Source organism: Dermacentor silvarum, chromosome 3 (assembly GCF_013339745.2).
Source record: "Dermacentor silvarum isolate Dsil-2018 chromosome 3, BIME_Dsil_1.4, whole genome shotgun sequence".
Lineage (NCBI taxonomy): Eukaryota > Metazoa > Arthropoda > Arachnida > Ixodida > Ixodidae > Dermacentor > Dermacentor silvarum.
Genome location: NC_051156.1, coordinates 222,509,870 through 222,526,217, shown reverse-complemented (window position 1 = coordinate 222,526,217; position 16,348 = coordinate 222,509,870). Strand labels below are relative to the sequence as shown.

At 49.2% G+C, this 16,348-nt stretch overlaps 2 protein-coding genes across 2 annotated transcripts in view; one reads left to right on the top strand and one right to left on the bottom strand.

Moving 5' to 3' along the window:
- The window catches only part of LOC119446749 (exosome component 10-like), a 92,737-nt gene that overhangs the window by 67,175 nt on the left and 9,214 nt on the right, over positions 1-16,348 (bottom strand). The window lies entirely within an intron of this gene.
- The window catches only part of LOC119446750 (solute carrier family 2, facilitated glucose transporter member 1), an 81,749-nt gene continuing 75,037 nt past the window's right edge, over positions 9,637-16,348 (top strand). The window contains exon 1 of the mRNA XM_037711284.2: positions 9,637-9,953. Coding sequence (XP_037567212.1) covers positions 9,795-9,953 — 159 coding nt within the window. The 5' untranslated portion in view covers positions 9,637-9,794. The remainder of the gene's footprint in view (positions 9,954-16,348) is intronic.

The window sequence follows — 16,348 nt, the reverse complement described above, 5'->3', positions numbered from 1 at the left end:
TCATCGCTTCTCGTATAGTTCGGCGCACCTATCTATTCCATTTATTCTATTTCTTCGCGAAGTTTCGTGATCCTGAGAGTAGTTGCGAGCCTAACCATGAACTCCTTGAATGGGCCTAGCGGATTGCTTGAATTCAGGACAGATGTGGCACGTGGCGTCTTCGTGTCTTTCCTGTAAAGCATTACTACCGTCCTGATCTCGAGAAAACGTGCGCCGGGTCCGGAAAGGGAAGGCGCGCAGGCATCTTCGGCGCTCGTGAGAATGATCGATTGCCTGCACTCGTCCTGTCTTCCCCCTTTCTCTTATTGCTGCGGTTGCTTCACTAACATTCGAGACGGGCTCCTTCTCTTAGGAAATCCGAGCGTAGGCGGGAGATTTTCTTCTAACTGTGGCGAGTATGTACAGAAAGTTTGCGCGCTGTCACTCGTGCTCGCCGGTCTTGCGCAGCAGCGTTCGCCATGGCGACACGCGTCCTCTTCTCGGAAGGACGCACGCCCTTGAAGTTTTCATCCTTTTTGGTTTTGTACCACACTATACCGCACCAACGAGCGTCATCGTTCAACAGCGCACCCCCTTTCAATAACGGGCAGCGCGTGTACCATACGTGTGGGCGTTACCTATACATGAAAGCTTGCGGAGCCAAATAGAAGTAGTTGTGACGAAGGCCATGTAGCTCCCGAAACATCGGTCAGCAGGTTCAAACTACGGAGAGAATTGCCTACCTTTTGTTGTCGCCGTTACGGCAGCGGCTGAACTCTTTGCGCTGTGCTTCCGAAACTGCACACGGAAAGGATGAAGTCGCTTTCGAACAAACTCGAATGCAGTTTCTTTAATTCTTATACAAAACATGCGCTGCTGATTTTGTAATAGGAAACTCAACTCTAAGTCTGATTTTGAGATTAAAAAAAAAATTCAAAGCACTCACAAAAAAGAAGAAAGGAAAGTCAACCATAGCCATTGACGCGCTCAATCAAGCTGTATTCTCAAAAAAAAAAAAAAAAAAAAAAAAAAAGTAAACAACCTTTAGGGCTTATCTTGTCACCCAACAATAATGGTCACATATTTCGCACACATCCTTTTTTTATCGCCCTGCGCTCACTACTTTCCTGTCAGGAACGGTACGTCACGCTGATAGGCGCATGCCATTGGTCACCTGATATTACCGACCGCGCTGCAGTAAAGAGATGAAAGGAACGCAAGATAGATGAGGATTTTTGCTTGGGGGACAGCCAAAGGGTGCAACTTTTCCTTAGATTGTGCGCGATCACTGAATGTATAGTAAATTTACTACTGTCGATCTTTCGGTGCACGTACTTTTTGAGTAAACAAAATTCGGAAGTAATGTGCTTGGTTTCTTAATCATCGTTCTTATTTCGCTGCTTATTTTTTTCTATTTTCTTGCCACATAAATGTCAGAACTTCTTCGTGACTCGAAAGGACCACTAAGTGTCACGCTTTTCGTTCCCAAGGTCACATGCAGTTTTCGTGCCAGGGCGCGGAAATTGCACCATGGGAAATTGTTTGCAAAGCGCAACACACGGGTGAAATCGTCCGCGCCTCCTTTGTTGTTGTTTAATAACAGCGGCAAAGTGGAACGTATGGCTATCTGAAAAGCCTATACTGTATTAAAATTGTAGCTTAAGCAATGAACTAAATAATAGAGCTATCTAGAAAAAAAAAATCAAACCTTTTCTCCAGAAGCCCGTATTACGTACTAAGAGCATAACATAAAGTTGCAAACTTATACATATCACGCGTAAGCTGAGGTCAACGCTGAGCTGTGATTACAAGCTAGTTATGCTGAAATTTATATTTCATAACGATGCACGTAAACGCTCACTAACGTGGAAAATTAATCATGGCATAAAATTGAGCGAACGAAGAAAGAAAATCGCACGGAATTCCTCGTGGTTGCGCAAGATTGTCTGCAAGTTTTTTTTCGTCGATAGCGAAATTGACGTTAAAAATAAACTTAGTGCCCATACCAGTTTCAAAATGCCGCAGTGCAGCCTTTTGCGCGGGCGCCCTTAATGGACCCCGATTAATCTCCTTCGTCATTGATAAGCGTACCGCACATTTGAGCGCTTTTATTGAACTGCATTCAAAGTTCCCTCTTCGATTCTGGGCCCAGACGGTCGCATTCCAATGGACGCGGGATAGAAGAACGCTCATGTGCTGACGTGGATCGGTGCATATTAAAGAATCCGCGCCATAAAAATAAATCCGACGCTTTCCACCATACAGGGTCCCGCGTACGAACCACTATGAAGGTTCTGCTCGTTAAAGCTCCATTAAGAATTGAGCTACGTCTTAGGGAAGACAAAAGGGCAGAAAGAAAAAAAAAAGGGGGGGGGGGGGCATATAATGAATCGTTAGATTTCAGCACTGCTGTACATTATAATCGGTGTGATGTAATGGCGTTTCTGTATACGTGAAACCAATGTGGCTTTCGCTTATACCATGGCAATCTGGCTAAAATTAAACGGCAGACGGTGTCTCGATTATTACGTGACCGCCATTAACGTGATAACGGCGCTAATATATATATATATATATATATATATATATATATATATATATATATATATATATATATATATAGATGCGTCATCGGCCATAGGACGGCGTAACTGTTTGCAGATTAATTGTGTTCTTAGGAGACCTGCCTCATTGCCCAGGCACACAGATCAAGTAACCTTCCAGTGCACAAAAATGACCTGCCGCGTACGCGACTGATTTGAAGAACAGGGGTTCGATTTAGCGCATACGGCCGCCAGCGATTACTGGCAGTGGATGCAATGGAAAAACAACTACTTTTTCGTTCTGATGTTCCGACTAAGCCATGCAACCTGAGTCGCGGTTGTCACTTACCGAATTTGTTCTCTGCAATCATCGCCGCTTTTCTGATGACTGAATACAAATACTGCGTCATGTGGGTATCGTACCACGTCATCTGCAGAGTTAGCGGAAATATATCTTGCAGTTGCCTCAAGATTTAAAAAAAAAGGAAAAACAAAGAAAACTGAGCTGCACAATTCACGATATGGCTGAAAATGTATGGCTCGGCGACATGCTGTGGACGGCAATGCAGAATAAAGAATGGGATGCCACCGAGCGAGCCGGCTGTTAGCCTATTACGTCAAGCGGTGTACCAACTTTCCGAGTACGCAGACACTGATTCGTTCGTCTATTTTTTTGTTACGCCCGTTTTGCTGCCGCTCTGATCCACGAGCTCTAGGGAGTGCGTCACGTATGTTCCATGCCGCGCAGCATTCTTCACATATTAATGGTTTTGCCATCTGCGAAGCGCAGCCGTGCTTTTCTCGACAACGTACTTTTTTCTGGTTTTACGTGCCAAAACCAGCACTGATTATGAGGCACGCCGTAGTTTGACCAGCTGGGGCTCTTTAACGTGCACTACAACGCCAGCACACGTGCGTTTTTGCATATAGAGATGCGGGCGCCGCGGCCGGGATTCGATCCCGCGACCTCGGGCTCAGCAGCGCGACGCCTTAGCTGACTGAGCTACCCCGGCGGGTCGAAAACGTACTCGTACAGTGATATAGCTCAGAAGTGACTTCGTGGGCAAGTAGGTGAAGTCTACGAAACATTATTCACGACGCTTTGCGTGTGCGTGTCCTCCTTTCGTATGTCTACTTTTGCGCCCATAAATAATGTTCGTATAGTGAGACCTGACTTTGAGTCGCTCTGAAGAGTTGTCTTCTGGACCAACAACTTTAGCCACTAGTTCCTCAACATCAACTGATGTTACGAGCAGTGGTAGAACCACTCATTCGTGCCGCAGTCTCAAGGCTGTGTAAGTATATTGTTAAAATGTTCGACTCTATTATAGTCTCTTTCGATTTGAAACTATCCGCTGCGTGAAAAAAAAAATATTTCTTCAAGTCACAAGTTCCCGTCTGGCCAGTCTCTCCGAAAGAGAGAGATATATAATAGAAAGGAGAATAGGGAGTAGGAACCAGAAGCTGACATCGGGTTTTCTGTTTTAAGCTAGAGGAAGGGTTAAAGGAAAAGGAAGAAGAGAGGGAAAGACTGCGCGTTTAGCTAGTCTAAAATCGGCTAGCTACCATTACATGGGGTAAGGGGTACAGGGAATTAAAAATGATAGAACGTCAACCGAAGTCAATTAAAACAGATAATGGATTAAAGAAGGGTGAAAATGAACAGGGTTAAAGTTTGTGAGAATGTGGGAAGTCGGGACTCAGCCGTGGCCCTCAAGAAAGACAGTGAGACCTCAACATCGAAGTTGTATTCTTCTTAATCTTCAGGCCAGCTCTGCCTGCATGCTGGGCGTTCGGAACACGTCTGCGAGGGCTCGGAGTCTCGGACCATGCCGCGCGCCACGGCCAGTCGTTCTATCAGCAGCCGGCGGGGGGCGCCCGGAGGCATACGAGGGAGACAATGTGAGGGGGCAAGGTACGATTACGAACGGTAACTAGATTACGGTCGACCTGATAAGCTGCAAATTCACGTCGCACCAGCGCGTCAAGCATGCGGATCGTGATCTAATAGTTTGTCGGGATATGGGGGGATAGAAACCGGCTCTCTGCCTCGGCACACCGAACCCCACGGTTGGCGCATGCCTCCGCATCAACCGCGGTCCGGTACAAGCTCGAGGAAACAATAGACGACAACCAAGTGTACACTCGGAAAGCATTTATTACGACTGCAACTAACACTTCGAACAGGCCAGCTAGCTATAGTTGACATCGCTGAGGGTTCCCTCGAAGAGAATAATACACTAGGTAAAGAAGGGCTTCCGACTTACCAACTGGGGAATACGGGCGGCCGCGGCGTTTGCCACGGCAAGAACGCGGTTGACAACCATGTGCGGGAATACGGGAGCGCGGCGGCGGAGACTTCCGCTATCGCCGCTTGCTGGGGACCAAAGAAACCCGGGCGTTGTCAACGGGATCTCACGTGACCCACGGGCACCCGGTGGCGCTGATAGCGCTATCAATTCCCGTGCGCCGCCCGCGGAAGGAAAGCTTCCCCTCTCGCAACTATCCCTGGCGTGCATGCGCGTGACGCGACGTTCACTGCGCGTGCGGCGGTCATGGGACCCGAGGATTCCCACAATTTTTACAGCGAAGCTGTCTATGGCTAGGGTTCTATGCATTTTTCGTGTCCGTCAACAGATCTGCGAGTGCAAAAACTCAGCTCCCGAATTTGATGCGAAATCGCTTCATTCTAAGCAAAACCTTATATGTCTCATTACTTGGATATGCATTTTGAGTAAATTAGTTATCCATAGGAACGATTTTCAAGATCAGTGGACTCTCTGGTAGATAATAAACGTTTCTCAAAGATTTACGGCTGTGCGGCCCGCGTCGGCCATGTCTACGTTCACACCGCCCTCTCTTTTCGTCATTCCAAGCTCGTGCGTGCCTAGTTTCCTTCCACTCTCCCGGGGCGGCGCGCGGCACCGTCGTGCGTTGTCGGCAAGACAAGCTGCCGTTCTCCATTTTGAATTTCTCTTCTCTCGTCGTAATGGGGAGGCCGTGTATAGTGCACACTCCCGAGGAGCAGCGCGCCTACGAATAGCGACGGCGAGAACAGATGCGAGAATGCAATCGGCGGCGGCGGGCGACAAACACCGATGAAGATCGTTCCCGAGAAGCCAACCGCGCGCGGCTCGCCATGCAAGACGACGCTAGTCGTGTGCTCTCCGTCGTTTGCCAAACAGCTTCGCTGATCATCCACCATTACAGAGTGTAATGGCTCATCATTTTTTGTTTCTGAAGAATTTTTGAGTGTACGTCTTCAAGCTCCGAGGAGGACACCAATAATCTCCTGCGCATCTGTATGCTTCGGGAGGGTACGCCTAAAAATCTTCGCTTTTTAAATGAAAAGGAGATGGTGACCCACTTGTTGCGACGACACTGTCGGGTGCGTCCGCCTTTATCGTTCCTGTCGGCAAACAGTTAGAATGGGAACATATATCACCGGCCCAATACGCGCTCACTCACAATTTGTTAAGGGCCTCGCCGAAAACCATTTTCCCAAAATAGCCCGTCAGTTGCTGCTTCTCCCTTACTACGCGCGCCAGGGCCCGTCCCACCTCGTTAATCCCGCACTTCGTCTTCTCAGCGGCTCGCGCGAAATTTTCACGTTGTCGTCGCCGCAGTCTTCGCCTGTGCCGCAAAATTTTACGCGCAAACGAAACGAAAGCAGGACGCGAGCGCACATAAATCTGCGGCACGTAACCCGCCACCCGTAAACTTGTGGGTCAAGCCGGACTCCCGCGGGGTCAGCATCCCGCCTCTGGTTTTCCTTTTCGCCCCCGCGCTTCGCTCGCTGCACTCCCGCTTCCCTTTCTCTCGTTTCACGCTCTTTCCTCGGCAGTCGCTTTCCTTTCCCGCATCTTTATTCTCGTCCCTCGCACGCACACTTTCCTCGTCCCGTTGTCCTTTTCTTTACAGCGTTCGTTCTTTGTGGCACGTCGGTCGGATCAAGGCAGGCCTGGACTGGATTGTGGGTCACTGCCTGTCGCCTCCCACGTCCAGTATAGTTACTGCGCTCGCCGCGTGCTTCGCTCTTTTGCGTTTTATACGTCGACAACGAGCCGGGCATATTGTGTCGTGCATATGGCTATCGCTAAAATAAAACGACGGGCTATCTATTGCAGAGGCAGAATACAGGCTGCGCTATAAAACACCGCTACAAGGGCGCGGTGACCAGGCGAGAGTGCGTATATACAAGCAACAGAAGAAAAGGAGAAAGGGGGTCGCGTTTTATTGGAAAGCAACAGAAAAGTGGGTCGGCACTGCGGCTTAGTTTCCTTGATCCCGGCTGGTTGCAGCGGAGAATTCCACTCGCGCGGCTTATTCGTCATTCGATATATATTTTGCCCTCGTATTCGTAGTGACGGAAGTTCGGCGTCGCGCTGCAGAGAGCTGTAGGGGCGACGCGATGCGTCTTTTTATTTTATTTTGTTCTTATTTTTTGACGAACAGGTCAAGTGACTTGGAGGGAACACGCATGTTCTATATACTCGCGCAAACTACCGAAGCTGATTTGAAACGACAACCGCTTGGAGCGTTCTTTAGTGGCACGAGCACCGAGTGACACTCCTGTTTATTGCGCAGCAACTTTCGGTTAGGGGCCGACTTCCGGTTTGTCACAGAGGTGATTATGGCAAGGTCAGCTACCGATATGCCTACTCATCACCTGTGTGCCGCAACGTCGGGTGCCTAGGGGTGTTCGAATAATAATTTACTAACAGGATCGAATACCGACGGCAACAACTTGAATATGAATAGAATAATTCATTACAGGGCATCGAATAGTGTGGCAATGTATAACAAAATATATTTGCCGTGTAGCTCCCTTGGCTTCGTATGGTTATTACTAGAAATGACGTATGTACGTGCATACATACATACATACATACATACATACATACATACATACATACATACATACATACATACATACATACATACATACATACATACATACATACATACATACATACATACATACATACATACATACATACATACATACATACATACATACATATCGCGGTGAGTTCCACAATATGGCGGCCTACAAGATTGGAGTCTTTATTTAATAGGTATGTTTAACGAGATGTTGGTGATCATAAGAGGTGCCGGCTTCGACTCTTTAGACACATGTGAGAAGGTATAAAGGTAGCCGCAGTTGCTCTGAGGTGGAAGTCTAAAAATAAAGAATAAGGGTAGAATGAGGTTCAATTAATACTAAAACAAGTTATCACTGCGTCTTTCTCAACACAATCACGGAACCTTTTTCTTTTTATAACGCCTTGATGAAGTACCCTCTAGTAACATGCACCGTTGCACCAATCGCACACAGCCGGATTTCCAGCGTGCACTCTCGGCGGCTTATTGTTATCGCAGTAAAACGACACATGCGTGAGCTGATATTCAATGACTTAGCAATTATTTTAACGAAGGACAGAGCAAAAACGAAGGCAGAGGTGAAGGCGACTGCTCGGCACGATACAATGTCGCCTCTGTGATCCCAGTCATCGCTCATTGGGATGACGTAAGCAGAGAAGTGATGGCCCCCATATCGTCGCGCTCTGAGCCCTGCCTCGTTCCGTTCGTTTCGCTTGGAGAAGCGAACCATGTGCCAATTATTTCGCTGGAGCTTCGACGGGGTGAGGGTTTGCTGCCGAGTCACCAACGAAGCTCAACTACATGCTTACGCAACATAGACGAGTCTGACGTCATTCACGCAGCGTCACTCAGGGGAACCGTCGCGGGTGTCGGGGAATCGGGGGAAGGACTTCTCTCAGTTTGCGCCAGTAAGAAAATAATAAAAAAAAATAATCGCGGGTCAATCAAATTTGCAATCCGTATCTTTTACGTAACATTCATAAGTCATGCGTCAGTCACGGCGTGCTAAGTATAGAACAAGTTTAGATCGTGGTGCTTAATAAATGCAATGGTTGCCGGTTAGAGTGACCTAGAATATTCAAGGTCATTCTAGCCGAGTGATGCAACATCCATAGGCAGGTTGTGAGCTTCTCGAAATCTGCTATTTTCATCGGTTACTGCCTATAGTGGTCCGGCTATGGTCTGGCCCTGTGGTGAGGCAGTACAAGAACCACTCGATTCCACTTCTGTTTGACACGTGGGAGCCATGCTCCAGCCTGAAGCGAAGAAAAAAAAAAAGGCTCACTGAAACATCTTTACTTGCAGCACGCTATACAGGTTCGGCTGCTGGATGCCGTCCTGGAGCTGCTTCTTGTTCTTTTCCGGCGTGGTCACGTGCAGCGCCTTGCCGCGTCGTTTGTTGACAGACGAGGCAACTCTTTTCCGGGCCAATCAGTAAATGACGGGGCTTCCTCAGTGAGATGCCCACGTGCACGTCGCTTGCCGCATGCGTCGACCTTCCCACGCAACAAATGAGGGCGCGTGTCGTCACTTCTTCGAGAAACGAGGGGCCGGCGCTAGACGAAGAGAGAGAGAGAGACTCCTGCGGCGCTGCGCGCGCCGTTGCCGACGACGTGCTGCGCCGTCGCGGGATGCGCGAGAGGAGGAGGCAACGAGGCCACGAAGGGGTCATTGATTTGGAGGCGTGCTGCAATTCGGCTAGACATTGGGTCACCTTGGTAGGGATCGCGCTTTGTAACTCCAGAACGGAGTTGGCGTCAGTTTCCAACCGAACAGAACAGTTTGCAACAACAGTTAAAACTGAAATTGGCCCTCGAATTCAGCATAAGGGGATGAAAAACGTCCGAAGGGTGATGCAAGCTGGGACGCTCCGCGGAGCCGCAAAGCTCGTGCGCGCGTGCGCCCCCCCCCCTCCCCCCCCCCCTCCCTGTCGGCCAACATCGCGGTCCGTAATGTGAAGAGTCGCTGTTTCGTGTGACATGTCGTACGGCGACCGGCATCGCTCAAGAGCCGAACAATGGACGTCGACAGTGCAGCGCGAGCGCGCTAGGCCCGCTGCCACAGCGAAGCGCGCGCTAGCGACGCTGCGAGCGAACTAGCCAGCGTAAACAGAGCCGCGGCTCGGAGCCGCCGGCTGCGGCTCGGGCTCGACCTTTCTCGTGACACACCCCGCGCACACCCCTCGGTGCGGCGCAGCTGCGCAGGCGCGTGCACCAGTGACGACAGCGTGACGTCGGTGCCTGCACAGGGGGCCGGGCGCATGCGTGGCGCTCCGTGCCGCTTCGTGTGCGTCGCGGCGCTTTCCGTCAGGGGAAAGGCGCCCAGACACAGGGTTCGAAGCTAGCTCGCTCGCGCTCGGGGTTTACGTGCGAGCCGCCGGCTACCGCCATGGAGACCGACCAGCTGAGGCTCAGCGAGATGGCGTACCTACACGTCCCGGACAAGGAGCGCTCCAAGAGCCCGTCTCCGTGCGACTCGCTCGCCTCGTCCGCCACCGACATCTCCACGCTTCCCATCCACGACAGGACTCCGCACCACGACGAACACGTGAGTGAGACCGTTCTCCCCGCACTCGGTGGGGGTCACGACAGAGGTCAGCCGCCGGGGAAAGCGTGAGCCAATGGGGGCGCGGGGGCTCGTCCACGACCCGGCGGGAGACGCGGTGACGGCCGTGGTTCGGCGTCGCTCGCCAGGCACCCCGGCTTCCCCGCGAAATAATTTTGCACTCGCTTTCATCGATCCCTCGCTGGCCGGCATGCCGGCCGGTCTGGCGGCCACGTAGCAGCAGCCACGACTATTGAAGCAGGCTACGGATGTGGCAAGGGCCACGTCACTTTGCCGTCACCTTCGAAAGCTTGGGTTCGGTGTCGTGGTTGACGCAGTCGGCAAATGGCTCTCCGCCACACGGCGATGTAGGCGAGTGGCGAAGCCTGCTTGGCAGGGCGTCTCTCCGATTTTTCGACTCGGGTGGCGGGACGCCGCTGCGGTGAACCGGCGCTCTGGCGAAGACGCACGCGCTCGGTCCGCCGAGGCTAAATATATAACGGGCCTCGGAAAATACCGGACGCGCTGGGCTCGTAGCTTGCGGGAATGACAGGTTCCCCCCTACTCGGCGCTTCGGGCCCCTGCAGTGGCGTCGGTACCGACGCGCACAGATTGGTGGAAGCGATGCCCTTGCTTTTGTGGAATACTGCGAACGCCCTTGGACTGCTGCTGTCGCTTCACTGTTGGTTATCGTTACTTTATCGCTTGCTGTTCACCTGCAGGCTGTGGAGTGGTGAATAGGTCACTTTTATCCTTTGTACCGACAGATGTATCTTTAGTGTAAACGTCGACAAGCGTGACGAACGTCCACTAAGAAGCATCACCTTTGTCTCTAAATACGACCATTGCGTCCCGATATAGTGACGATCGAGTGACGTTGGGTGCTTGCATTCAATGAACGAGATAGCGCCATCGCATGAAACCGAAACCTCGTTGACAACACAAATCTGTCTTGCTGCCAAGACCACGTCATCCAAGTGACATATTTTTTGGCCCGAATCCTGCCAGAAGTCTTGCGTTTTCTCACTATAACATACAGTGGTGACCCAAACTAAATATTACCGCCTAAAAGGAAACAGTTACAAAAACTAGGTCAACGGGTCGATCACGGACGGCGTTGTGGGAAAAAGCTAATTTGCATTATGCGTATTTTAAGCGAGTGCTTTTCATTATTTCTTATTTAAAAACCCCACTACGGGCGAAGTGATCGGCATTCAGAAGAGCTTGCCATAGAACTGAAAGTGTTTTTGTTTCGCGCTAGTGAAATATTCGAGTGGGAGTACGAAGCAGAGCTGCGTGGGAGGTTTGGTTTTAATCACACGGTTACCGCTTATACTGAGCGAAATTGTGCTTCTATCTTATGAAATTGTACAGTCGCTTTTCACTTCTTATTCATTTTTCCCCCATACTTGTTGACGCTGGAGCTTGGTGTAATCGTACACATGAGATGCTGATCCTTATCCTCGTGTTCGCATGCGATTTCACACTGTCAAACATTAAAGCGGCCTGTATAGGAAAAGTTGTTCTGATCCTCGCTGAAAACGAAGAAAATGACGCAGACGCTACCATTATCGCGGCTTATCGCAAGGTAACGTTCTAATTAATCCTGAACACTCGTGAACCTGCATTACATTTTGAGTTACACGGTGTAACTTTATCCTTAGCGAACCGTGTTTTTAAAGTATCTTTTTACTTAATATATCGGTTGTTGTGGACAATTTTTTTGTACAACTCATGCCGCTTACTGGGGTTTGTTTTCAGAGTTGTCTGCTTGTCGGCTCGATTTCATGTGGTTGCAGGGAGACACACATCACCGTTCCTAGTTCCTGCAACCCTTTCTTGATGCATTTTATTTTATATTGGAAGGCTGATTGCGATTATGTAAAAATGACTTCGAAATATGACCGCTGTGTGTTGAAGTGACGGCAGCTAGGCGCGGAGCTGCGGCCCGCTGTCAGCACTGTGCAAGATATTTGTTTATTTAATTGCGCATTACTGCTACGTTTCTGCGAGGCTGCTGGCAGAGCGAGATAGTCAGGGCCCGCTGTGCCGGATTCGTAGTTCCACATCACGAGACGAGCATCATCTGCATACGCTCTTGCTGCGACCTTGCAAACAGGTGCAATGTCTGGTTGTGGCGGAATTGCGGCGAATCCTTGACTACAAATATAAAGATAAGACGGTTTTTCTTGTCATTGAAATTGACTAGTGTGGCCAAATTTCGCACTGGCGTTGAGCAAGTCGCTTTTCACTCAGTGAGAAAGAGAGAAAGAGAGCACTGGTGCGAGGGCACAGTTAAGCTATAGCAACCGAGCTTTTGCTCACTTTGTTGCTCAATGGTTGATCTTTACTCACTGTATGCTGACCAAACATTGGTTCATCTTTAGTGTTGCGAATAATAATCAAGTTTGGAGACTATATTAATATATATATATATATCTATATATACCGACCCTCTTCAAGGGCTACAGTATATATTACGATATTTTTGTGTTGATCTATATACTGATAGCTAAGAGTAAAGGAAGGAGAGTGAGGGTAACCAGAGGATGTAACCAGTTGACTACCGTGTACTGGGGAGAAAAGGAACGAAAGATGAGAGAAAAGAAAGTCTGTGATGGTCGCCACATGGTCACTCTGTGTCAGTGTCACATACACAAACAATTGTTCTAAGATAACGCAACGAGGCGACGACGTAGCAGCAATTATTGCGAGGGAAATTTCCAGGGCCAGCATAGCGCTCATAGCGGTAGCTACGTCTAGCTGCAGTGTGTCTAAATTGGCAACTCTGTTGCAATCGCAGCTGCGCGCTTTTTTTTTTCTTTTTTTTTTTTTGCTGAACGTTGTTTACATTAGGCGAGACAGCCAGCAGTGTGGGCGGGTTCCTTCTGCCAGGGATTATTTGTGGGATCTTTCCTTCCTGCAGACACCGACAGCTTCGACAGGGCGCATCGCGGGTTCAGGCACTTAATTGTGCGAAGCTTTCTCAAAGGGAATTCCGACCCAAACTGTGCTGCATACACGGGGAAAAAAAAAGGAGTGATTGCGTGGTTGTAGCACAATTTTCCAGTTATATTACGTTATTATAAGTTTATTGGCACGTACTCTAAACACGTAGAAAGTAATATGGCTGCTATAGGAACAGCGATATTAAATTATAGCGACGGTATTTAAGCTATAGTAAATATATATGAAAAAAAAAGCCGTACGATTCAAGGGTATTAAAATGGGTGGGTCTTTTCTGAGCCTCTCATAGGTTGGACACTGCAAAGAACACAGTTTATCTTTTCTTGTTTCCTTTCTGTTCTTCTTTTGCCGGAGTGAGGTTTGGGATAGCCGGCATTAAAGTGGCCTACCTTCCAATTTTTATACATGTAAAATAGAAAAAAAAAACAATCAGGAACACACAACAAACAATCCGGAAAATGGGAAAAAAAACTTTGGTAAAACACAAAACGCGGATACTCATGCGTGAATGCTAATCACAGTGAACTTCTTGTAAGAGTTCACTGTGATGTAAGAGTTCACTGAGCTTTGCTCTGTCCCCTATATTTAATGTAAGGTCTTCGGATATATATTGATAATTATTAGGTATTGGGGCCTAAAATCAGGCCAGCATTATCCGCATAACGCTGCTTAAAGCCACAATATCACTAATGGAACTTGTGGCGTTTGAATGCCACGAGTGACGTTATAGGATAATGAATGTCGTCAGAAGATAATGCCACATCTGCAACCGTATGACATCAGGATACAAAAAGTGTGATGCACGTCATCAGGAGGGTGATGGAATCATGCAATGCTTCTGCTCCTTTACTTTCCCAAACGTGCGCATGCACTCGGAGCACACAGACGCCTATAGAGGGCACCCTGCGTAGTGGTGCCGAATAATTTTTTTAATCCAGTTGCAGGAAATGCGCTTCGACATGACACCATTTTCTGTGTCATTTTGCTACTCGAGGCGCATTTTACTTGCGATAGCGAGTTGTACTTAGCATTTGCGCTGGTTCGTGTCACCTTGTATTTTGCTTCTGATGGGACATACGTTTAATCACGCATAAAACAACGAATATCAAAAAGAAATTGCAGAAAGACGCAAGGGTGTGCATAGGGAGTGCACCGAAATCTCGGACGTAAAAGCCATCATTCGCCGAGTGCATGCACTGTAGGGAAAGAAAAAAAAAGTTTGCGCCGTTTGGGGCTTATCTTGGCTGCCAAAAATAATCGTCATCTATACTACGTGCCTATTCTTGACGCTGCGCGTCTGGTATACTTTGAGATTACGAACGGCATGTACCTATCAGCGTGACATAGCATTTGTTTACGCGACTGTAGCGAGTGTAGAGTGTTAAAGAAAAGACACGTGCGCAGAAGACAGGACGATTGTCGTTTGGGGACAAGATAGGCCCCCAAAAGTGCAGACTTTTTTTTTTTTTAGTGTGGTATAGGTGACACCAGTATACTGCAATGCTGCAAACCCAGAGGATTCACTGAAAGGCTCTAAGGCAAGTAGTATCCGCGCCTTGCTAGCGTAAGTTTGTCAACGCGAACTTGAAGCACGCGAATAATGGCCAAGAGCTCGAACGTCAGCTGCATCGTGTGCACGAGAAACTCGCAATCGCAAGTCCTTTCATCTGCAGTGATATGCGAAGAGTCTTTTGAGTTTCCGGTTCAGCGCCAGCATTTAAGGTTGCACTATATTTCATTTGTCTGCTCACAGATGTCGCACTTCGTTGATTTCCCAAGTGAGGACCGAGCAGCCCACCGGCTTCTGAAGCACGGGGGCGGTTTTTCGTCAATGAGCTCCGCGCGAACACGTTGCGCCAGTAGCGGAGCGTGCACACGTTCCACGAAGGAGACGACGCGGCCTCGGCGTCATTCGCGCGTGTGTGCGAAGTAGCGGGGCACGGCTCAATGAAGCCGACGGAGGGGCCGGGGTGTCGAGGCGCTTCGCGTACTAAACGTCGTAGACAAACGAACGAAGTGACGCACTCCGCGTCGCTCGAGCGGACCGGGAGACACGCGCGAGCCTTTTAAGAGTGCCACGCTGCGCCACCACTTCTATAGGACGCGATGTGCTTGTTGCTAGCCGCAGTCTAGTTTGGAGCTCTCGTGTTCTTTATTGTTTATCTTGTGACATTAGCTGACACGTATGGGCAGTGATAAGAAGTGGCGCAGTTCCTGTGTACCTTGAATGTTCCTGTCACACCGCAACGTACACATTCTACACGGCCAGACAAATGATTGTTTAATTTAGTGCCGCGTACCGAAGTGTGAGCACGCTGACAGGCTTATCTTCTTTTGACCTAGTGGTGTTGAGTTTAAACACGATCATCTTCGAATTGACACGGACTGTCTCACTGACGTCTTCTTAATTGCCATTTCATGCGCGGACTGCGTGTATGGAGCGGCGCTCTGGTGCGAACCTTTTTAGCGAGAAATCCTTAATCGGGTTTACGGTCCTTGTCTTCGGTCTTTTTTTTTTCGCTTAGTTTGCCACGTGACATAGCATCATAATGGGGTTAAACATAAGCATGCAGGCCCGTTTCATAGAGATACTGCAACAGCGACTTATAAAATGCGTTGTCCATAATCCATCTAACATAGTCTTCTACTTGATCGCTCTTCAATTTCACGCCTTTGAGAACACTTTCTCGAATTGTCTTTGTCCCAGGACACGTCCGAAGTAGATGGTGGGCATCCGCTGCAGACGCAGGAGCAGAACACTTCGGACACTGGGCAATGTCTTCGTACGGTTGACTCCAAACACTATGGACGGCTGGTGTAAGTTACTTGGGTTTGGGGTCAACCGTGTCTTCATTTTGTAGTACTTTCCTGCTCACCATCTTTGCGGATTGACATTGGGAAGTATACAAGCGCCACTCAATCAAGCGTCTACACCAGACGGATCATTTAACCAATTTCGAGGGAGCTTTAGTGTGTGCTCTAATACACAACTCTTTGTTCCTTCTTCATGGGACCTCAGATCGAATACCTACAGAGCTTTAAACAGCGGAGCTGTTTAAGCTCTTCGTTGCGCCGCGTAGTGCGAACAAAAACTGTTCCTGGCGATGACGTCACCGCGCGTTGCCTAGCAACCACCTCGCGGAGCACCGTGTGCTTCGCCTCCTCTCTGTGCCGTGTACATGTTGCCTTCACATGTGACGTTAAGGAGAGGGAACGAGAGCATGCGCGCAGCGCGCGCTATGCTCGGGAGAGAGTAAGAGAAATTGTAGTAGCACCAACAAGGGAACGCGCAGAGCTGCTGCCGACGCCATCCGCGTTTCCCTGTTTCCCCGCGTTCGCGCCAAACGCGCGCGGTGTCCCTGACTGCAGCAGGTGCCTCTGGTGGCGGCTCAGCTTGGCCGTGACGTCACCGGGGAGATAAAGCTCGGTAA